At 43.8% G+C, this 23,779-nt stretch overlaps 1 protein-coding gene across 27 annotated transcripts in view; it reads right to left on the reverse strand.

Annotated features, from left to right (window-relative positions):
* The window catches only part of FNBP1 (formin binding protein 1), a 95,939-nt gene extending 72,166 nt beyond the window's left edge, over nt 1-23,773 (reverse strand). For 25 of the 27 annotated variants that reach the window (XM_035341431.1, XM_035341454.1, XM_035341453.1 and 22 more), the window contains exon 1: nt 3,794-3,997. In XM_035341431.1, the coding sequence (XP_035197322.1) occupies nt 3,794-3,982 (189 nt within the window). In that variant the 5' untranslated portion in view covers nt 3,983-3,997. Of the gene's footprint in view, nt 1-801; nt 892-3,793; nt 3,998-23,731 lie in introns of those variants that run through there. The other 2 variants (XM_035341445.1, XM_035341438.1) reach the window with 2 other exon arrangements.
* Nucleotides 23,774-23,779: the final 6 nt, after the last annotated feature.

Below are 23,779 nucleotides of genomic sequence, written 5' to 3' on the forward strand. Positions count from 1 at the left end.
AAAAACAAAGCCAAGTAGTGAATTTGAATGCTACAAATTCAGATGCTAGTAACAGAGAAACAAAGACTTTGTGTTTAGCATAATCCTCCTGTATTACTAAATCCTGCAACATAATAAGAGAACCATGATTATTAAATGTTAAAAATATTTAAGACTTTCTACTCTCTCACACTCTGGGGAATTCCATTCCATCTCCTCCAGAATCCACTCTCCTAAAAATGTGTATTAGAATAGGGGAATTGAATGTTATTTTTTTATTATTATTTTCCTCTGGTTCATAACTTCCCCTCCCCCATTCATTTAAAAAGAGGAAACATCCATTTCTATAGAAAAAATGAATTAAAAAAAAAGTCAAGAACATTACAGTATTCAAATTCTAATTTACTTTAAGTCCATTTCAGAAACTTCAAATTAAAAAAAAAAAAAAGGCTGATGAGCCCTGCACAAGCTCCGTTAAGTCCCACATGGCACTACGCAGTGCTAGCAGAACACGACAGAGTTCAGATCCACAGGTTCTCGGAGACCTACAATAAAGCTACACGCAAACGTAGCAGTCTTCAGGCAAATTAATAATGCAAAACAAACAACAAACATGGAGTACAAAGTACCACTGCAAGAACCTTCAAGAGAGCAGCAGAAAATATGAAAGCACTTCAGCATTTGTTGGCTCAGCCACTGCCGGCAAGAGACCACGTCCCACACAGAACTTGTCAGCTCTCGGCAGTGAAATCCTCAGCTAACAACTAAACAAACATCTGTGTTGATCCATGCCAGGCATTTAGAACAGTACTGGACACTGACCTTTGGCTTCGAGCAGCACAAATAAGGAGGACTAAGAGCATCAGGGAAGACAGACCGGCGAGAAGGGGAGAACATCTCTTTTGGGTTTACATTGAAGCGGTGCTGTGGCTTTACCGGCTGCTTTACACGGGTAATGGAAGGATTACATTAGTATATCCGGTTCTCACTGATAAAACCATTTACGATCACATTTTTCCTTCTGATTTCCTATTCATCCACTCTTTGTTTCGCTTTAACCTTTAAGTATTAAATTCGTGCTGCCCTTCCACCTTAAACAGGCATACTTCCAACTGAAATATACGGTAAGCAGCCCTGAAAAATCTGATCCACTCCCCCCACCTCCATTTCCTCCTAATCTCCCTCCCTGAACTTATTCTCCATAAACGCCAAAAGCTTTTTATTCTTTTCTCTCTTCTGATTCTCCTCTGAACTTGATGTAGACAAGAAAAATACAAACAAGATTCCATGCTGCATTTTTAGACAACTGAGTGTGCTTCAAACTTGTGGGGAAAAAATCCCAAAGAGTGGAAACAGATTATTGTTTATGTTGAAATCTCTTATATGTTGCTAATTAAATTCACCTCTAATTCTCCGATATTAACATTAGGAATTCAGCAGTCTGCCTTCCAGCCTTGAGACGCTTTCAATTTTCAGCACTTTTGTGCCAGGTTTAACTTGGGGTTTAAAATTATCTTGCCCCAGTACGAGAGCAGGGCCCTGTGCCAAGAGTAGCGATGGAGCATCCCTCTAGTTGCTCCTGAGACCAACCACACACATCCCCCCACCCCAAATAAACACCTTCCACAAACTCAAGAGTGACCCCTCCTGCCAATTAAGCAGAAGTGCTGTCTCACGGGCAGGTTTTGGCCATCCCCTAACAGAAATCTGACTGAAGACAAACAGGAGGTACTTCAGAAAAAGCCACCGAGACGACAGCCCAGGGGCCAGCACCGGAGAGCACAAGGAAAATCACAGTCCCACCGAGCCAGGTCCAGGAGCCCAACAAGACCATCATGGAGCAGGTTGAGCTGTGCCATCTGCCAGCCAGCCCCACCTGCAGGAAAGCTGTGTGGGTACATCCCCCTCCAACCGCCACGTGGAGCCCATCGCTACTAGCAGAGCTTTCTATTGGCTTTTAGAGGAAGTGATTCACAACACCAGAGCACAGCAGCAGGGAACAGGGACCATGACAGCCAGCCCCAGTGCCAAACAAGACCTGGCAAGGCCTGCAAGCAGCGAGGGGAGGGAGAGCAGCTCGCAGAGAGGCTGCCTGGGGTGTCAGATGGGCAATAAGACACCTCCGCCTGCTTGGCCGCTCACTGCGGCGCAGCCCGACCCTTCGCATCGTGACCCACTTTGACACCTCTTGTGGGAGCCCTGGAGAACGTGACACACGGGTCACAGGAGGCAGCCTCCCTGCATGCGTACAGGCGCTGCTGTGGCTGCCAGGTGCCCGTGCTGAACGGCAGAGCACCGGGCTGCCAGCACAAAGCTGGGGGCACTCCCTGGGCCAAGCCGTGCAGCCACCACCCGCAGGCAGCTGTGCCTCATCCAAGCACAGATGCCTGTCCTGGCTCCTGGGGCTGCTACAGACCGCCTTCCCCAGCAGAGTCCAACCCCAAAGCCTGCATCTCCACAGTCCCGGTATCAAACTAAAGCCTTTTGCTCCCCCTGGCCCAACGTATCCTGTGCAAAGGATGTGGTAACGCAGAGCTCGCAGTGCTGCTCTAGCAGCAGGGCAAGTAACAGGAAGGAAGGTGTAAGAGGATGTGGTCGCTGCTGCAGCTCGCAGAAGGTGCTGCCAGAGGGGAGACAGCAGAGAGCAGTGATTAATTCTGGGGAGAGAGGCAAGAGGACGGGAACAGCTGAAGCGGGGTGGGACAGACCCGATGAGCAACAGGTGACTCAAACAGCAACTGAGTCAAGGATACTGGGGGACGGTAAGGCTGTCCTTTTGCATGCAAGTGAAGAACAGGAAGTCTGACTTCCTTAGAATTGAGATTTTTGAGGTGAAATTATGTAGGTTACGTGCCTTGGCTGGCACGTGAGAATGACCATAAGTCCATCCAGTGTTATCTGGCATTATCCAGGCAGTGTTTCAGTTCTATTCAAATGATTACCTAAAAAGGCTGCACCAAGGCATTACAGACTTGACACAAGTCATTGGCTGTTACCAGTGGGAAGATGTTTCAAAGAAAAGTCGCATACAGCTCTTCAAAGAGGAATCGTGCATCTCAGAGGTGTCAAAATGTCCCGTTCTTGAAAAATGAATGTTCACTTTTCTTCAAATACAAAAAAGGTAAGGCTCAAAAAGCCCTGTTTGCCATGTCCAAGGATACTTTTCATAGATGACCACGCTGCAGCAGCGATTCATTTCCCTCAAATAAGTTTATACATTTTGAGGTTTGAGGCACCGCACGAGCTTGCCACAATGAGAACCATCTGTCACAAGCAGACTGCTCAGCAATGAACACTTCTTTTTTCGAGCACACAGTTCTGCTTATAAAACGCATACAAGAAATCCCAGAATGGGACAGAGTTTTGTTTCAAAATATAGCATAATGTGCAAATTACAACCCAGGATATAAGAAAGCTCTTAAAGATCAAAATAAGACCTCAACTAATGCCAGAAGTAAGGTCAGAAATACCAGCGTTTTAGTGAAGGACTGCATTTCAACCCTTTTTCTGTATATGTTTATCGCTTAAACTGAAGACAAACATGCACACACTGCTTCTCCTTTTGGTGGTACTAGTGCAATTCATCTGATTGATGCGGACTTGATCCCAATAGACACGGGGGCAAACAGCAGAACTGGGACCTTAAAATCCAGATAAATTTCTTCAGACTCATTAGCTAAGCGAAGCCTAAGCAGAGGCTGGTAACTACTAAAATCTTCTGAGGCCCAGAGAAATTCTGCATCTCTATCATTAGCATTAATGATACCCATGAAACTCATCTAAAAAACAAAGAACCAAAACAAACAATGCTAACCTCTTCCTTCTGCTCATCCTGGGGGAAGAGGAATGGGACAAGGATTCGGTTTTGCTGACAGTATCCAGAGCTGCAGACTGAAAGCTGCAATGGCCCACAGGGATTCGTCGTTCTGGTGCGTGCACTATAAACAAGAGCTTTGAAAATGAGCAGACTCCAGCGCGTATTGCCCTGCCGCCTCGACGGCATAAATCAGGAGGCGCAGCACAGCTCCACATTGGAGCTGCCTCCCTCCGGAGCTGCATCGTGGTAACAATGCTAAATACTTGTTGTTGTTGTTCGAGTAAGATCTTTCAGTTGACAATGTCGCAACTTCTCACTGTTCCGCAGCACCGTCCCACTTCCCTGATTTAATACACAGCCATTCTTTTCTTCTGAAATTATTTCAACAAAAGCAGTTTTAGAACTAACTCCCAGTAAATCTGCTGGTGCCTGACTATGCCTCTGGATTAACTGTTGACTGATTTTCATCCTCTTTTTTTCCACTCTGCGAATCTCTTCCTTAATAATACCAGCTGTTAAAACAAAGATCAACAAGATCTCTTGCCCACGCAGTTTCCCTTTGGGCAATTGTGTACTGATTATTAAGAGCGAACCACGCAGTGTTCCTGCTCATCACACGGGTAGCTACAATAGAAAAATAAACAAGTGTGCTGATACACTTAAAAAAATACATGCATACAAGGACAATTTTGCCCTCTTACACAAAAATCACACAAAGTTACAATATTATAATCACACAAGAACCGTACTTCAAATTGTAGTAGTCTGTGGTAACATATTCTGGGGAAAGAAACCAGCTTCTTTGTAAACCGACTGCACGTGGGATGCATCACATAATATCCAAGCAGCTCTGCACATCCTCAAAGCACATGATTTGGTTATCAAACCTTTTCTGTTATAATCCCTGCTGTAAGCACAGAGCTGGAGTTCAGGATCAGGATCAATCCCCTTCTGTTCATTGTCTTTGAAACAGTTATATTTGGGTGGTGGTCTTCTATTTTTTTATATAACCACTTAAAAAAAAAAAAACAGTGACCATGTTAAATTTAAGAGCCCTGGATCTCTTTGCCCAAAGGTGGCCCTTATGGGCTATATTAAAAAGAAAGTAATGCCTAGTATTCTCAGCAAAACCTCTGATCTTCTAATCTCCATGAAATAAATCACCTGTCAGGTGCAGAATTTAGAACTGAGCATGGCTTAGGTCTCTTTTCTATACACTTGCTAACCCTAAAGATTTCATTTTATTTCCAAATAGAAGAGCCCTTACTCCTCTTTGCTGCTGCCTCTGGCTGCAAAGCACTCTGAGGGGTGACTACCAAGCTCCACTGCAGCCCTGGGCCTTCTGGGATGTTTATGCTGACGTTTGGAAAAGAAGGATGTTGTAAAAGTCGCTTTAATTTTGTTCAGCGGGAGGTTGCTGCCTACAGTCATTAAATGTTTTCTACATGTTTTCTTCTGTTTCAGTTGTAGCAATGGCGATATCGACAGTCAAAAACAAGCCCCCCTTAAGTGTGTCTGCAGCCCTGCCCTGAAGTTCAAATTAACAGTGAAAAATCTCTTAAGCTAACTGTTCCCTCCTCTCTTTTCCAAATTAAATGGAACTAACAGCTGATAAAGACTGAAGTACTCCTTTGCAGATGGGGGTTTCAAAAAGCGTTTAATATCTTAAATACCAGGCCATTACAAATACAGCCCTAGATATTTCAAGGACCACTTCAAACTCAGGACCAAATAACATTACTGCTTTGCCTTAAGCATTTCTGTCTACCATTGCGTTCCATTTATAACCCAGAAATGAGAACTGGCACTTCTGCTCTGATTCAAGAAAATGTTTGTTTCCAAAACAGGAGACATATATACATCTAAATCAGAGGTATATGGGAGTCAGGAAATCTAATGCAATGAAGAGAATGAAGAGAAAGAGAATCCCTTTTTGTAAGAAAGGGATTCTGAGCACACAGCAATTTAAATGCCTGCAAATGAAGGCATAAGGCCACCTTAAACACACAAAGTCGATCACTTCAAAGTTTCTTAACTGTCCAAAAATGCATTGCATATTTCGGTATTATCCACTCCCACACTCCACGGACTACAGTCAAGCAACACTGGAAAATAATAGATTAATTCTGGAAGTAGGCCAGAAATAGAGAGTAAATGAGTTAAAGAGAAGGCTGTTTTCTTTGAATGCACCCATTGGGGTTGGCCGCATCGTTTAAGTGAGCAAGAGCCAACACTTTGTACAGCTATGAAAATAGCAACCAAGCCATTTAGCTGATGTCCTGATAAATGTTTTCCTATTACCTGTTAGGTTGCTCATCCCAGCTTTTTAGATGATAAACCCTTCAGAAAAGTGACTAACCCCTGCTGGATCTGCAGACACTGCAGTACTTCACAGAGCAAGGCCTTTTGTCTTTATTTGGACAACAACATAGTTCTGGACATCAAATACCAAGCCTCCAGCTGGACCTTGAAGTACCCCTTCTCCCCTGCAGAAGATGTGATCGCCCATGCAGCCACAGACCCGTCTGTGTTCAACAAACTCAAACGTGACCAAACCCACCCTAACGCACCAACTGTACCGCTGACATCTTGCTAGGGATCACAAACACCCATCTCGGTGTCAGGGCATACATTGCTATCCGTAAATAAGGAGCCCCCGACAACCGAAGTGACAGCATCTTTTCCTTTGGAGGGAGAGACCACGTTCGTTCTCACACGCTCAGTTCAATTCTTTTTCTACAAAGCTTATCCTCATGTAATGTACAACTCACATTAATTATAATTTGAGCTCACATTAAGTCAAAGATTAGATCTGAAGAAAAGTAATCGCATTTCCCTTCGCCAAATAATCACGGTATGAAGCCACTCTGAAACTACCCTGCCCTCCCCACTAGAAGCCTCTCTCAGTTCAGCAATAAGATCCCAGCAAAACTAAATGAATGCACCAAAGTAGGTGGAATAAAGAGGGGGAAATACCGTGCAAAATGCTGACCCACCAAAAGCACACAAAGCATTTGTTCAGCAGTGAAAATGAATAATTGAATCAGAGACAAATTACCAAACAAACATCAATTAAATTACACGCTACAATACAAAAGAAGGTTCTCCCACGCACATCTTGCATTTGCAGAGTCAATAGCACAGCACGCACACAGCCAAGCTACAACCTTCTGTGGATTGTGGCTGAGCCATCGGAGCTACTCGGTCGAGGATGCTTGAGATTCTCCGAGAGGCACAAGTCAATTACAAGCATCTAAAGAGGTACATGCAACTCCATGGCACCAAAGAAACATTCATCCAAGCAGCAGAGATCACGTCACCAAGCTTTGTAAAATAGGAAGAAATAAATGTTTCCTACCCTACTAACTTGGCATTCATGGAAGACGCAAAACTAGAGTTTTGTAACCCCATCATCTTTCCCATCCATGTAGAAGTTCCTGCCAACCTGCTCAGAGCATCTGAAATTGGTGGTGGCAGCAGCGAGGATCTTGGGGTGGCCCATACTAGCGCTGCCTGCACACGAGGTGCTGCACACGGTGCCGACGCCAAGCTCGGCAACAAAGCAGCGGAAAGTGGGGAACCACAGCACAGCCGGTGTGACCAGGTGGTTTGCTGCCTGTCCCACAAAGAATCTCTCATAGGGCCACGCTGTGAGCCCCGATGGAAAAAGTTCAAGCTCAGTCTGCTATTAATCTAGTTTTTAAGGCATAGACAAGAAATAAAAACACTACCCAAATTAAAACATTTGGGACAGCAGTGCAATGGAGATTGGATGAAAAGCTACACGTCTGTCACACCAGTTACCCCACCCCATCTTTCGGGGCTACGTGTTTGCCTAAATCTATTATCACTGAAATAAGTGTCAGCACTAAATGTTTTGATTTGATTCAGTTCTTGAACACTCAGCTGTGACAGCTTTATATTCAGTTCTGAACAGTCAATTGCTATGAGCTCACACTCCTCAGACAGAAGTACAGCTGCAGCAGGTAACAAAACGATGCTTCACCCATCCAGGTAACTCACTGAAATGTTTGAGTTAAATGGGTGCTGTGATTTAGCAATTGAAAACCTTAAAAGTAGACTTTAAAAAAGTTTAAAACTTTCTGAAGCCTTAAGAATCTGTTCACATCCTTCTTGTCCAAGAAGTGCCAGACAGAACAATGTTTTTGAGGGAGAAGGGGGTATTGGTATACTACACACACCAGTTCTACTCTGCCATTTAAGCGTCAACTTGCAAGCCTAAAACATCACCATGGGAAGTACCCATAAAAATACCAGGCTGACTGTACCCAGTCCCATTAAAATCACATTATTTTAGTTTACCTAAATGTAAAGACAACTGCTTTGTCGACATAAATCTTAAGACTGTCTATTGAGATTAAATGCTTATTAAAAGGTGCAATAACGTATCCAAGGGCATTATATAAAAGCATTAATGAGTCCCATATAATAATGAGCTATACAATAAAACCTAGAGCACAAGGAAACTCCAAAACCATTAATACTACTAGGAAAAGGTTCTTACTAACTTTGCTAAGCACAACATTTTTCAAATATAGATCTCAAAATTCTTTACAAAGCTGGTAAGGCTACAGCAAGTAGACAAGAATTTAAAACTCTCTTTTAAGGAGTTTAGAGCCAACAAAGCTCCTGGTATTTTAGTGACACTGCAGGCTCTTGTAACACTGAAGGCATTTACAAGTGCTAGCAAATTAACATGCTGCTCCAACTCATTTGGTGAACAATCTCATTCAGATCTTAAGCTGCTTGTCCTGTGTTCTGAATGTGTTAGCAGGCTGAAAAAATCTGAGGCGCCAAAGATATTTTCTGAAAGGGTGCTACAGTTTTTCAAGCATAAAGCAGCTTGCTGTACTTTGGACTGATTACTGGGACCACGATAAAAAGCATTCCTTCCTGAAGACAAACCAAAACAAAGACCACCACATGAATAGTGACGTTATTAGTTACAGGACTAACACAAACTAGGGTTCAGTGTTATTAAAGTTTTCATAATAAAAATAATGGGAGAGCTGCTGGTCCAGTTCTGAGCCAGCAGTACAGCACACCGTATTCTATAGGAGCATTTCTTAGTGAATTACTTTCCTAAGACTGTCACAAAAAAGCATGCTATGCACAGAGCACACGTGGTGAAATCTTGTGAATAGAAGTATGCCACCACACGATGCTGGTTTCCGCTCTTCTCATGTTCTTGGAAGAGCAAGTAGAGGACTATCACAACAGAAAAATAAACAGAGGGGATGCTTACATTACAACGTGCTAGCTGTGTTGTCCTATCATAGCAATAACAAACTAAGAAGCATCTCAAATCTCTTACAAGTTCGCTTCCCCATACGCCCACCATTCAAAATAAGCAGCTGATAACACAGCAATGACGCCAAATACCGGCGGTTCGCGCATAAAAGTGCTGCAGACAGCTCAAGAGTAGGCTGGCGTCTTGCAAGAGAACCAGAAATTTAGGCCAGCTTGTAGCTATGCCCTGCCAGCAGCAGCAGCAGCATGATGTGCAGAATACCATGTCAGTTGCTTGGGTCGCTCTCTCCTCAAGCAAGGAGGAAAATTGCAGCCCACTTCCAACGTGACTTCTGCATGCTTGGTTCTACAGCATGCTGGAAGGTGGCGACCAGTTCACCCCACGTGGCTACACAGGAGGCAGGAGTCACCTTTGGAACAGCCAAGTGGGTATTCACCATGCAACAACCTGCAAAGAGGGATAAGTGCTTCTTACAGCCCGTTATTTCTGAGCAGGTTCATTCAGGCATCTTGCAATTACTTCTTTAAGGAGTCATTAATGACATAAGTGAAAACATTCTGCCCTCTCTTCATCACCCCTACACAACTTGACAAGTCTAGATGGGGAGGCTTAAGCAGATGCCATTAAATATTGATGTTTTTTTTTTCATGCCTATTTATTTCAAGGGAATTAATTACTGTATCGGAAAAATAATTCTTTGAAATGCAGCTATGACACACGCAGACTTTTTAGAGCATTCAGTGAACACAGCCACTCTAGCAAAGTAAATCCATTTTGGGAACCTATCAGCATATTAGATTGATTTTCAATCTAAGAAGATACAAAGTAAATAACCTATTTTTAATGCGTAACTTCAGCTCAGTACAATAACTATGAATTTACAGTACGGTAACACATCCAACATGACACTTTCTGACTCAGAACTCAAGTCTGCAAGGTTATCACACCATGCTTTTGCTAACATTTCTGGAAACATACATTGCAAATTCTGAATTACATGGTGACTTGGGCTAATCTTAAGAGTAATGCAAGAGGAGAGACACAGAAAAATAGTCTATTTTGGTATAAATAATCTACTCCTTGAAAGAAAGGCATGTGGGGAGACAACGGAAGATAATGGGATAGTAACAGAACAACCGGTACTGCTGCAGAACATCAGAAAAGAGAAATTTTACTTTACCAGAGCTCAAGACTGAAATGTAACGCAGCATCTGCACGTGAAGTAGGAAAGAGTTGTGGTGAGGATAGTAAAGACACAAATGCTTTAGAAAAACATGCCTGAAATGAGGCCTAAGGTTCTGAACATTGCTCTGCCTTGCAAAGACATTGATGCAAACAGTGACAGATGTTCAGAGAGCAGAGTCAGCATTACTAAACTAAGCATGATGATCTACATTTCTTATTAACCTCAAAAAAAAGCAAAGACCCATAAAGCAAACAGACACAACGGGTACATAAACAAAAAGATCAGGCCTTTAGCTCTTATCTACACTCAAGTAATTGAAATTACTCACATGAGTAAGGGCTGAAGAATAAGGTCCAGTCTCTTATGTGACTTAGCTTATCAACGGCTCAAAATACAAGCCATTTCTAAAGAAACTGTTATGCTATAAAGGCAAACTGAGTAATGCTCTACACAAGTGCAAACAATGCAAAACAAAGTTTATCATAACAGCTTCATATTAGAGTGATAGTAGTAGCGAAGTGAAAATAAATCCCATGAGTTTTTCCTCTCCCTGATATTAAAAGGCTGTAACTTAAGCAAAAATAATAAGTTTCACTAGAGATAGACTCCCCAGAGGCATACAGACTGTTCATGTCTTTGCTTTCTTGCCACCCTTATCATTTCTATTCAATTGTAATTTTCTGTCTGGCCTGAAGAAAATCACATGCCTTATCAATTTAAAAAACAGTTGTTTGAAAACACTTATCTTAACATAGTTTAATATTTATACAACAGTAGTTAACATTATCTTGGGACAAGAAGATCAGAAAAATATTTTTTTTTTCTTAATGTGAATAAAGTGTAGAATAAACATATTCCAAATCTGGACTTAAACACAAAGATCAGTTACTTACTGCATTTTAAGAACAATTTGTAAAATGATTGCTTAGTTGAAGTGGATTTCTTAGGTAAACCGAACCACCTATCTTAGCAGAAAGACAAAAATCTGATCTCGATACAGAGGTGTTCTGTGACAGGAGGTGTACCAGTCCTGCAGTAACCCGTATCACCTCCCACTGTTAAAAACAAACATAAACACGTGCCTGCCTTCCTCCTCTTCCCCTTTCACCCACTGCATTTTGTTGCCACTTCGCTGGATTGAAAAGCACACGAGCACAGAAGAAACACCCTCGTTCAAAGAAGCACAACAGGAACCTCCTGCCCAATCTTCGCCATACGTGGATTAGACCTACTGATGTCCACACAGCAACTGGAGCTGCTGGGCACAGCTCCCTGAACATCCCATGACTCCCCAACTATTTTATAACACAGGGACAGACCATTTGCTTGATGAACAGTTGAATCATCTAAAAATATGAGAGGGGATATTCACTTGAACCTACTAGATGTTTTATCTGCCAAGCAGGGGAAGAAAGCTTGGCCTCTGAACCAGGGAGGAGGGAGGGGAAGAGAAAGACAAATGCATACTCACCTATTACACAGAGGACAAGCGGAAGAAAGGGAATTTCTCACAATTTGCCAAGAACATCCCCTCCCTCAACAAGGACACTGAGGTCATTCAGACAGCACCTTCCACTTAACAGAGTTCAGAAGCCAGAGCTTTGGTCCAGAGGTTCACTTGAAACTGTTACCACCCTTAGCCAAAAAACAGGAAACGAGGAGCTCATTTTCCCACAGTTCCTAAAGTTTAAACCCATTTCCCAAATACTGGAGTTCTGGCTGATAAATACAAATGGGTGGGCCATGAACCAGGAGAACTAGGGAAGTTTACGTTACGGCAGGATACCTTGGCAGAGCATCTCTGAAGCCTGAGCTCAGTGGAAGACAAGACGAGAGCATCTGCCAGCTTCCATGGGGGACTTTCCCCATATCTTCACAGGCACGATTAACAAAGAGTCACTCTGAAATAGTCCAACCCTTATGAAGTCCTCAGGTCTTTTGGATGTATTTGTTCTTTTATTGAAAGGACCCCAATATCCTGTAAGATGGGAAGCTACTGCTTACCTGCTTTGGTGTGCAGACTGCAGTAGAATGAGACAAAGTGGCCAAGAAAAGAGGAAGACAGAAGCAGTGTCATATGCTCTACCCCCCCACTTTTTTTTTTTGATTACTCATGTATACAAATGACATTCATAATTATTAGTGTGTATTCAGCAAGGTTACTCACACATTGCAGTTAATTCTTGCTTATGAGCACTTAATATACAGAACAAAACTCAGTCACACTATTTCATTCCTCATCCAAGTTAATGATAGGATTTTCAGAAAAGCTGAATGCAACCATGACATTTTTATCCTCAAGAGACTCGTGTAATTGTAGACTCTGTAAATACACACAAGTAAACACAATCTTGAAATGCTGCAACATTTAAATGTAATACAATATGCAAAGGTACCCACACTTTCTCTGTAGTGACTTGTAAAAAAGAAAGCTGTATTTCCTGGCTTTCAGATGCTTAATTCTACTAATTTAATATGTGGCCATACCTATTTTTGGAATGACAATGGAACACAAAGGAGAGAAAACAAATTATTAATGCAATACCATGAATAGAGCTATGTAGTTCATGGTTGGTTTTTTGTTTGTTTGTTTTTCCTTTCTTCCCTAAGAGAATCTGAGCATTAAGCACTATACCACACAAAGAAAGTGTATTAGTCGTCTTCTTTAAGAACGATTTGTGCCTGCAGCTTTTTTCCTTTTTGTCTGGGGCTCATTTTCTGATTATTTTCAAAATTCTCCTCATCCCAGAAAGCCTCTCCAAGTGCATTAGGGCTTACACATTAGTCCCAGACTGTTTAGTTTAGCCCTAATACCTTGAGGAAGCTTCAGGATGGATTGTTGCTATTCTGATTAAGGAATCAATCTCACCCCCTGCTGTGAAGGCTGAATGAATGCCTTGCCCCCAGAGGGAAATCAGCATTGCTCCACTGGCCAGCAGTTTCCAAAGATTGCATACTCAGATGTATTATGTAGACAGAAAAACACAATTCTTTCATTCTGATTTTTAAATAGGGTTCTGAATTTCTACTATTTTGACACTTAAATTAAAAAAAAACTTGACTCTTCAAGAAGTATGGATTCTAGCTTTTTACTACCCCAGTGTTCCTGATTTATTTTGTTCCCAAGGGTTAACCCGCAAGCAAACCACAGAAGATAACTGTACCAAGCCAACAACACGTTCAACACTCAAGTCAACGTAAACATTTACACTTATATGCCTGAAAACCATACATGTTGAAGAAAGTTTTCTGACCCTGCATGAGTGGAGTGCGCAACTTTGTCGTGTTGTTAATAGTTGCAACTATTAAGTGTTTCAAATCAACTGCTAATAACCAAGATAAATATTTATATTTGTATTGTTTAGCCCAGAAAAATGTTTTTCTTAGCCGGAACAATTCAACACACTCCCACAAATAATATTGCCACTATTACACACCAACTTTTTAGTCAAGACTAAGTATTTTCAAAGAGCAGCACCAAGGGTGCAGATGTAGACTCCAAAGATCCCTAAATTAGGTGCATGTGTTTCCCAACAGCACATCTCTTGCAAAAGTCGTCTGCTTCCAACAATTATAGCTTTCCTATTTCAAGATAGTTTCATGCCAATCATAGTGGAGCTCTGGAAAAAGAGCTTTCAGCAATTTTGCACATAATACTGGTATTAAGATGACAGATGAGAATCCGAGCAGAAGCCACAATGGGAAAGGAAAACAGCTCACAGTCATGCAGAAGAGGAGGTGCAGAGGCGCTCAGAGCTCACATTGTACTGCACCAGGAATGGATGTGTGCTTCCAGGCTGCTTTGCTGGGCTACTTCACTGCACCTCAGAAGATCATACACAGCCACAGAAACATTATTTTGCCTTTAAATAGCTAGGATTCAACCCTATCCCCCCATTCCAAAAATAAGGCTGTAAATCCCCAGGGCACTGATTTAAATAGGAACCGAGTCACACGTATCATGTGATAGGCATTCTCATTACCTAAAGGATAGATAGGCTCGTGCATCTGCCCAGCTTGCAGTTTGGGTTTTCAGGTAAAAAGCACCCAACGCTGATCTTTAAGCACACCTCGATGACTGGTGGGCCGTCCTCCTGGAGGATCCCATGCAGCCTTTGGGATCATCTGATGACAGTGGCTTTGAGAAAAGCAGCACTGAAGTTAGTAACCCACACGTGCACTTCTGAAACACTCAGGGGTTGTACACACCACAAGCTGAAGTGCAGCTTTGCTACACAGTCTTTCAGCTTTTACACGTTAAGAACATAGACCAGAAAGCATCCTCTGTGCAACACAGATGTTTCACACTTCAGAGCTGTAAGGAAACACAGGCTCTTGACCAGCATACCCAAATCCTTCCTCTTGCCCTTCTGTCTACACTTCTCCTGTGACAACACAAGCAAAAGCATCTCAGACACTCAGACAGCAGAGGTGAAAAGACATTTATGGAGTGCTCTATCACAGCTCTCTCACTTTGTCCATTGCCGGCTTTCCTTTCACTATGGCAGTCTTACTTACACATTCTTAATGAATGCCACTCCTATACGCTCCACATTCGAGAGATCAACAGCCCTCATGAGGGCAAGAAACATTTCCCTTCCTCATTTAACTTCTGAGAAAACACACTTCCATTCACTCACTGCTACGTGCCAATCTTTCTTCTTTTTTGCAAATACAGAATGTGTGACTTAAAACAGTTTTTTTTTTCTTTAAGAGAAAACATGATGCAGAGTGAAAAACATTGTCTATATGTATTTTAAAGCTATTTGCTAGACGGCTCCTCAGACCTTTCTGCACAGAGTGAGGGCAGAAAATGAAAGAAATGACTGCAGGATGAAAAAACAGCATGCGTGCTTCTGGATAAAGCTCTCACTTGGGGATCCAGTCAAATATTCTCTCTCAGTGAGTAAAGATGCAAAACGCAACCACAGAAGTCAATGTGCATACATTTAAACCAGTAAGTCAACTCTACTTAAATATTACATGGAAAAAGCCACACAAAAATTGCAACGCTACAAAGCCAAACATGCAAAAGACAACTGCTAGGTCCCTTCACTGCTTGTCTTTCCTACATCTCATCTAATCTTCATCCTTTGCCCCAGACTTCTTCCTTTCCATTTCTCTTTCTCCTGATCCCATCACATTCTTGGCTTGGAACTGCTAATGCGCTGCTCTGTAATTGTGTGCGATCTTACCTCACTCTCCCGGCCCTACCAACCCTGCTGTCCTCACATGCTCCTTAGATAAGTTGTCTCCCTGTTCCTGGTTCCCAGGCCTTCTGGTTTAAATGTCCTATCTCCTCCTGCTGTTCCATTTGCCCGGTTAGCCCTGGTTGTCCCAACCTCCCCAGGTTGGCAATCAGAACCGCGCACACTGCCAATTCCAATCATGTCTCCTCCAGTGACCCCATTCCCACCACCCCCAGCACATCGCTGCAATGCCAGGAACGGTTCCCACGCAAGCAGCTCCACGATTCTGGACCCAGTTCCTACCCCGAGCTCTCCTCCCCCTTCCCCACCACTGCAGGCTCAAGCCTGTTGCTTCCTCTCTGCCCACAGAATCTCCTCCCCCGCAGGCAAAGGTGGCAGAAGAACCACTGCCACTTTGCTCAGCCCCTGTATTGCTCCCTCGCTGCCCACCACCTAGGGCACATGAGGACTTTCACCGTGGCTCAGCACAGCCTTGGACCCTCCTTGGGACCACACAAAGCCCTCCAAGGCCAAAGCACCTCACTCCTACTGCGACTGCCGAAGCCTTCAGCACTGCTATCTCCACTGAGCACTCACAGAGTGAGGTTTTTCCAAAGACTTGCAAGCTTGCCTAATTTGGGCAGATTTTCTCAAGACCAGCAGAAGGCATATCCCTGTTCAAGAGCTATTGTTTGCCAAGCTTCAAATCCTTCCTCCTGTGAACGCGAGCACTGCAGCTTTCCAAAACCAAAGAGGCACTGCATTTAGCACGTGCAAGACACTAGCCCTGGTAACAACCAAATAACCCTGACTAATCTAAATAAAAAAAACCTGTGAGGTAGGCACATTGAAAATGGCACTCTGAGCATGTCAAGTTGGAAACAATTTTAAGCCACAGAACATAGAAGATCCTAACAGAACGTGTTAAAGCAACTTCATGAGAAGAGCCACCAGCTCAGTCTAGAACACAGGCTAAGGGAGAAAACTGTGATGCAGCCAATATGCAGTTTCCCAGAGTTAAAAGAAGCTGAGCATTAGTCTCCAAGAATCCAGCTGGTAAAAAAAAAAAAAAGTATCTCTGCAAGACAAACATTCTCCTGTCACATAGATAATACTCCTTTATCTGCATATCCACAGACACAGTGCAATGCAAGTAAAACTTTCGAACTATAGAATGAATAATTGGTGAGAAGAATTGTACCTGCTGTTCAAAGGGAATAAGTGTAAACTCTGCAAACGACCCTGTCCTTCAGATACAGAGCTACCAGCTGCATTTGCCTCACCAGACATATAGAATACAAGGATTTCATTTTTTTTCACATCTTTTTATGTACCAAGCAGAAACACTTGACAAATATTGAACAAGAGACAGTCGAACGACACGTATCTGAGATAAGAAGCCTACGACGTTATTTCCCCTACAACAACCACCACCCACTATGGCTTTCTTTATGATTATGGGCCACGGGGATGACTAGGTAGCTCACTGGGGGCCTCCCTTCTAAACCAGATATGAACTCTGGGGAGACTCCATTTCAGAAGTTTCATTCCTTCACTTGGATTTTGAAGGTGCCTGGGGGATTGCTGCTGTTCTTTTGGTTGTTTTTCCAATTAGATCGGGTCTTCCACACATAAGAGACAGCATTGCAGTAAGACTGCTTCGCTACAAGCTTTACAGCACACACGGCTACTTCATAACCAGCAAGGAACCCTGAATAATCAGGGCTTCAATTCCTGCACTTTGCACTGCTCTAGACTGCAGGTAATCTAGAAACCCCATCCAGACTTTTTTCCTCCCGTTTTTAGATGCAAGAAGAAACATTTCACCAAGGCTATCCAGACAACACAGAGACAAAGCAGTCATGTAGAAATTCCAAAGGGATCCAAATCACCCCCATCACATCTGCTTGAGAAGATGAAAACTGTCACATCTATACAGAAATGTGTACATTAAACACATACAAGATGGAAAAAAGGAGTGGATTTTAGAGCCAAAACTATTGCTTGCAAAGGAGAACTAAGACTTCAATATGGCAACAGACAACAGTGTTTTTCCTCTCACCAATGTAACTAGCTCATTGTTTAAACAAAGTGTGAAAAAGAAAAGTGGAGTTTATAGGTGTGGAAGGAAGAGGAGATGTTTCATCTGAAAAACATAAGATTATGTTGAAGGGGGAAGTTATCTTAAAATATTTATATGAATGCTAAGGAAAATCAACAGAGCATTGGATTTTGGTGGCTGGATTAGATTCAACGCATAACCAATGTCAGAAGCACCATTTCAAACAGGATGAAAATGAGTTTCCAAAAATTCATGAGCAGGTTACCTTTCCAGCAATCAACAACAAAGGCACTCATGTAAAGCACATTATTAAGTTACAGTCCAGCAGTGGCTCCTGCTCTTCATGTGGAGCATGGCTTTTGAAATTCTGCTTTAGCAGAATGTTTCACAACATGAGTAACACTAATGAGCTGCAAGGAGTCCAGAAAAACATTGTCTCATGTTTGACTGCTTTCCCACATGGTTCAAGAAAGCGGGGGATCTCAGGCAGCCACAATACAGATGGGATGATTCTGTGACTGGGAGGGGAAAAAAAGAGAGATTCTACAGTCTTGACTCATGCTGAAAGATCGTAAATCCCCCGATAGTTAACAAATAGGTAGAAAATACAAGCATAGGCCAGTGACAGAATTATAGAAATCCTTTCTTAAAGCAAAGGAGAATTGTAAATGAAATTACTCAGACACACATTCAAGACCTAGCGACAGAATATTTCTACTCAGCGTGCCTGGAAGCACCACGGGCTGCGTGCGGAAGCCCTGCAGCACAACCTGCTTCGCTTAGACTTCTGAGAGCAGCAGGAGAGTTCCCCCCAACACATCTTCTTACCCAACTGCTTTTAAGATAAGGAAAAAGACTACAGTAGCATTAAAGTACACATACTTACAGGCTGCAGGAGCCTGAAATACCACCCTATGCTAGGCAAATGCACAGAGGTGTGTATTGCAGAACTAAGATACTCTCTAATGACTCAACAACTCTATAAACAATTTCTTACTCAGTGATCTACATATACAGACTGACCACTTAAAACAGACAGTGATCCACCGTGAAATAAGAGGGAGATATTCCTGTCAGACATTTTTGCTACTTCACAATTGTCCAAATAACTATGCAGAATACTGAGCTAATGAAAAGCGTACTCTGCTTTGAAGTGCCCATCTCCAGCATTCCGTATATAGCTTTTACAAAGGGCCTTGGAATCAACAAGCCAAAGTTATAAAATATGATGCATTTACTCCTGACCTCAATTTTTGGTGGTGGTGTGGTTTTCTTTTCCTCCTCCTTTTTTCTTCTTCAGACTCTCACTATTTACTTTTAAGGTGCCTTACTCTGGGTCACTGTGCCTTACATATTTTTGTAGGTCAAATTCCACCAGCCTCTTCAAAATAAGAAAGTTTTAATGTTAATAAATGAAAACCAAATTCCTATTAAAATGCAAAGGGGGGCAGGGACACAGTTCTGCCTCCCGGAGTTGTCAGAATGACATCAAATAAGTTGTAACAACTCACAACCAATTTACAATAAAACTCACTTTTCATAAAAGCACTTGCCGTCACAAACTTTCTATCTTGCAAGCAATCCATCCAACCACCTTTGAAGGTTAGACCCATTACCTTACATTAAGGAATTTCTAATTTTGAATTCAGAGAGAGATAAATAAAAGTAGCCTTGCTTGCTAAATCTCTAATCTGTGCCCTTGTCCCATCAGAGATCAGCAGCTTTTCCTTTCACAGAGATTGAGGGTTAACACCCCAAACCAAGAGCAATTGGCTGTGGGTGGGTGTGAGGGACCATGAGGGCACAAAGATTTTTATTTTATGCACTCAGCTTCCACTGGTGAAACAAGATTTGGCAAATAAAATTAATAATCCAGTGCATCAAACCCAGATCCAGCTCTGCAGATCCTCTTATGAGGGAGCATGCTGACAAGAACAGAGCCTTCATTTAAGATCACATTTGACTACAGTGCCCAGGAAACAGCACTTGGTAATGGCATCAAGGTCAAAGCCGCCTAGGTTCTCCAGACAGATACAGAACGTGACTCACCACTAAATGCAGCACCTATACATTATAAATACTATTAAATAACAATACTACACTCAAGAAAGTTGACGAAATTCAAGACTACAGCTGTTTAAACACAAATTCTGCTGATGGATTAGATACGTGGGTACTGCAAGAGGAAACAATTTATCAGTTACAGGTAGGAAGCAGGCCTTAAGTTCTCAGAGGCGCACCTACATTTCACTGTCTGACTACAAGGAATAATTAGCAGAACGTGGTCTACAACAATCCACTTGTCTTCATTCTGTAAATTAAGAAATTATTATTACTGGAAAAAAACATTTTCTGAGCCATGAAAACATTAGAGACAATTCACATTTATAAGCAGAATTAACTTTATACAACTAGTTAAACTACCCACGAGATGTATTTTTTTCATCCTGAAGCACACTGAACGCTGCAAACAAAAGGCCCAGTCCCCAAAGTATCAGTCACGTGAGGAGTTGGCCAACAGAGCCCCTTGCGTAAAGGCAGCAAATTAAGTCCTTTGCAAATAGACTGCTCACCTTCTCGCAGGTTGAAAGGACACTGACAGCTGTTAGCAGACACCCAGCCACACAAAGGTCAACAAAAACTTGGATTAAATCACATTCTCACCACTTAATCCTTTTTTTTTTTTTTTTTTTTTTTTGAACTTTTTGCACCTCTGAGACACTCCGAGCAAAGAGATGAATCTTCCCACATTTAATCCCTTCACTGCCTGCACTTGCCATGCTGTGAAATGGTGTTTGGAAACACCAGAGGTTTTCCTGGACCACTTAACCACAAATTTACACGTAGCTCCCCCAAACTACACACTGTACCAAAACTTATTATCAAGAGAGTTCATTCCCTTCAATATACCAACTGTGCAGCCACAGCCTTTCCCACTCAAAAGACAAGGACCGAAGGGCTGAGGTTGGTTTTAGCGCAGTTTGCTATGTAATTCCTACCACTTGCTTCCACGGCTCCATCCCACAGCAAAGGCCGCTGGTGAGAGGCTGCTGAGAACACAGCAGCACTTCACTAGCTGAGGCAGAGCAGCTGGATGCGACACACTGGTAACCACGTTCTTCCTCATTACCCAAGAGAGGGGAAGGATGAGACCTCGGTCTGCTTTACAGCCTATCGCCCCCAAAGCCTAGTTAACCGAAGTCACAAGTTGGGTCCGTGCGCTGGTACGCAATCTTCAGTTACCACTTAATGCTAGCATAAGGATTTTGAAAACAGTGTGAATGTGAAAGACTAAACACGAAGCAAGTTCTGTGATCTCCTACCTGCCAGCCCTAAAAGCTACACTTGAACCTGAGTGGAAAACAAAATGTTTCGGCCCCGTGATGTTGCCCTTCACCCACCACTTCCCCCCTGGCTCCCGCTGTTTGGGGTACAGACGTCTGCAGGGGCTGGACAGGCTGAGAGAGAGCACGGCACGGTCACTGTCACCCCGCAGGGCACCCCACACATGGGGACCTCCAATGGTTAGACGAGGCCTTCAGGTTTTGCTCCGTCACACCAGATTGCTTGGAGGCCCTGGCTGATCTCATTATCCCCAGTGTTTAACCTCACACTGGACGCAGACGATGCCCTAGTACCTTTAATAGTGCTGCTGGCTTTGGGTCCCTGGACGCTCACAGGGCCGATCCTAAAATGAAACCAGAAGTCTAGGTTCGAGTGAAATAGCCATCGGAACTTTGCAATAGGGTTTGCAGCCCAGAGGAATAGTACTCTGTTGGGAGGGTGCCCAAGGCTAAAAATCTGTCTTGGGAACAACGTCCGTGTTGCTGAAGGGGTTTTATTGCTTCTGAGGCACACGGCTTTCTGCAAGCAGCTTTTCCCCCCCAGGAACACACAGAAATCCTACCAAATCCATGCACATTAACATGCTATGTGCTCTAAAGAGCGGCCTTGATTTTGCTTCTCCTTCATTACATGAAAGGGGTAAAACCATGAACATGTGCCCACTCCGGTAGATGTGGGCATCTGAGATACAAACTGCAAGCCAGGCCTGACCAAACAGCACTGATCTTCCAGCAGATTTTCAGTTTCTAAACTACAATTGGAAACACTTCTTACCTCCTCAGCTTCCAGTCCACCGAATGGTTGCAGCAAGCCATATCCCAGTCACACCCTAAAGCAGGCATTTGACATTTACAGCACCTGTTTGTATGCCCATTCCCTGACTACCTAAAACAAATACTAAGTTTTAAGGTAAACAGAAATTTATTTTTGTTTGAAAACCACCAGGCTCAACAAAGGCAGCGGCGTACATTGAATACAGGTCGGTTGTGAGGTTCCTTTCCCAGTGAAAGGGGGATATGGCGAGGGTAATCAGTGTTTTGGCCTAGATACCCAGAGCACTGGAAACCGGTGAGTTTTCAAAGCCCTACCCAATTTAAAGCACAGCAAGTCCTGCCAACCTGGTACCTAGAATCATTTAATCTGGTTGCTCAATTCTTTTCCTCAGTAACCTGCTACACTTCTCAAAGCACATCGAAGACATGGAAAATAACACTCTGATGCTACTGAAGACAGAATTTCACCAACAAAATTTTGTGGAAAAGAAGCTGTTACAAAGACATGTCTGCATACACACCTGCAGAGATTACCATGAACAGAAAGGACTATTTATAAGCACTTCTCTGCTTGTTCACATACAGAAACCTCTCGGTATTGCTTGCACTAGCTTGCAAGAACAGCTACTAAATCCATCTTGAAAACTCAAAATTTATCTTTCTGTGTCAAAATTGCTATACCAGCTCATTACTGTAATTCCATTCAAACTATTTAATCTCCCCCAAAGCATCCAAGATGCGGAAGGCAACTGCAGATTTTCCCATCAACATGCCCATGCAGCAGAGCTGTTCAAATACTGATGAATCAAAGTAGCATCATTCCAGTATTTGATCAGTACACATCGCCTCTTACTCTGGAATATACAAGCATACCGCAGCCACCCCTCAGCAAGCATTTTCCCCGTAATTTATTATCTAGATCTAACGAGATCTAGCTGTATCATGACCACAATGTCACGGCAAGATGAGATGCTCACTGAACAGAGCAGTAACGCATCTCCATCTCGGAAGGACAGCATTCAGCACGTATAAAAGAACCATTCCTACATGGAGATGGTTTAAAAGCTTTGATGTGCTTACATCTGAACTTACACTGATTGCCAGGCACAAGGAGACGAACACAGGAGTGAAACCCTGCAGCGCCTTGCAATCCAGATGACGCCCCACCACTTATTTCTGACTCCTCGTTGCAAACACCGTTCCCGTGCCCCCCAAGAAGCCCACCCCACGGAGCAGGGAGCCCCCAGAGCCCGGAGGGCTGCTTGCACGCCTGCTGCCCACCGCCACAGCCCTCGCTAACAGGTTTTGCTCCCAGCTCCCCCATCACGCTGCCAAACATGGCTGCATCGCCTCCTCTTTGTGGCTGGCTCAGCCTTTCCCCTTCGCCTTCTCAAACTTCTCCTACCTGCCTCCCCTCGTTTTCTCAGAGCGGGGCCCGCTGAAGATCCCCACCGGCCTCCTACTTGCCTGTAACAGCTCCGCTTTTCCCAGCGGGGGCTTGGCGTAAACCAGATGCGTTACGCTTCCCACTTTCCAGCCTCGCTTCAACCAAGGAGCCTCTGAGCCCGAGCCCTAGCCCCAGCCGTGCCTGCTCACATCCCTCGGGGCAGCCCCCACAGCCCCCATAGCCCCCCACAGCCCCTATACCCCCTCACTTCACCCCACAGCCCCCTCCCCACATCAACCCCTCAGCTACAACCCCCTCCCCAGCTCCCCTCTCACCATAGCCCCCACACAACCCTCTACCTGAAATCCCCCTACCCTAACACTGCACTTTGGTGAGGGCTGTTGGTGGTTTTTTTATTTATTTTTCCACACGGTCCTCGCCCCACAGCGCACCCGAACGAACCCGCCGCACCCCCGGCTGGATCTCCCCACACGAGAAAAGTTTCCACGAAGGGCGAGTGGGGGCGAGCGGGCAGGGCGACCCCCTCACCCTAACCCCCTTCAAGCTCGCCCCCTTACCCTAAATCCTTTCACCCCTCACCCCCAAAGGAGCCCCGGGGGGGCCGCCTCCCGCCCGCCCCGTTCCCCCTCAGCACGGACCGTTACGGCCCCGGCCGCCCCTCAGCACCCACGGGCGCCCCCTCCTCGCCCCCCTCACTCACCCACAGCTCCGTGCCCCAGCTCATGGCTCCGCTGAGGGAAAGGGGGGG

This window comes from Oxyura jamaicensis, chromosome 17, assembly GCF_011077185.1.
Source record: "Oxyura jamaicensis isolate SHBP4307 breed ruddy duck chromosome 17, BPBGC_Ojam_1.0, whole genome shotgun sequence".
Taxonomy (NCBI): domain Eukaryota; kingdom Metazoa; phylum Chordata; class Aves; order Anseriformes; family Anatidae; genus Oxyura; species Oxyura jamaicensis.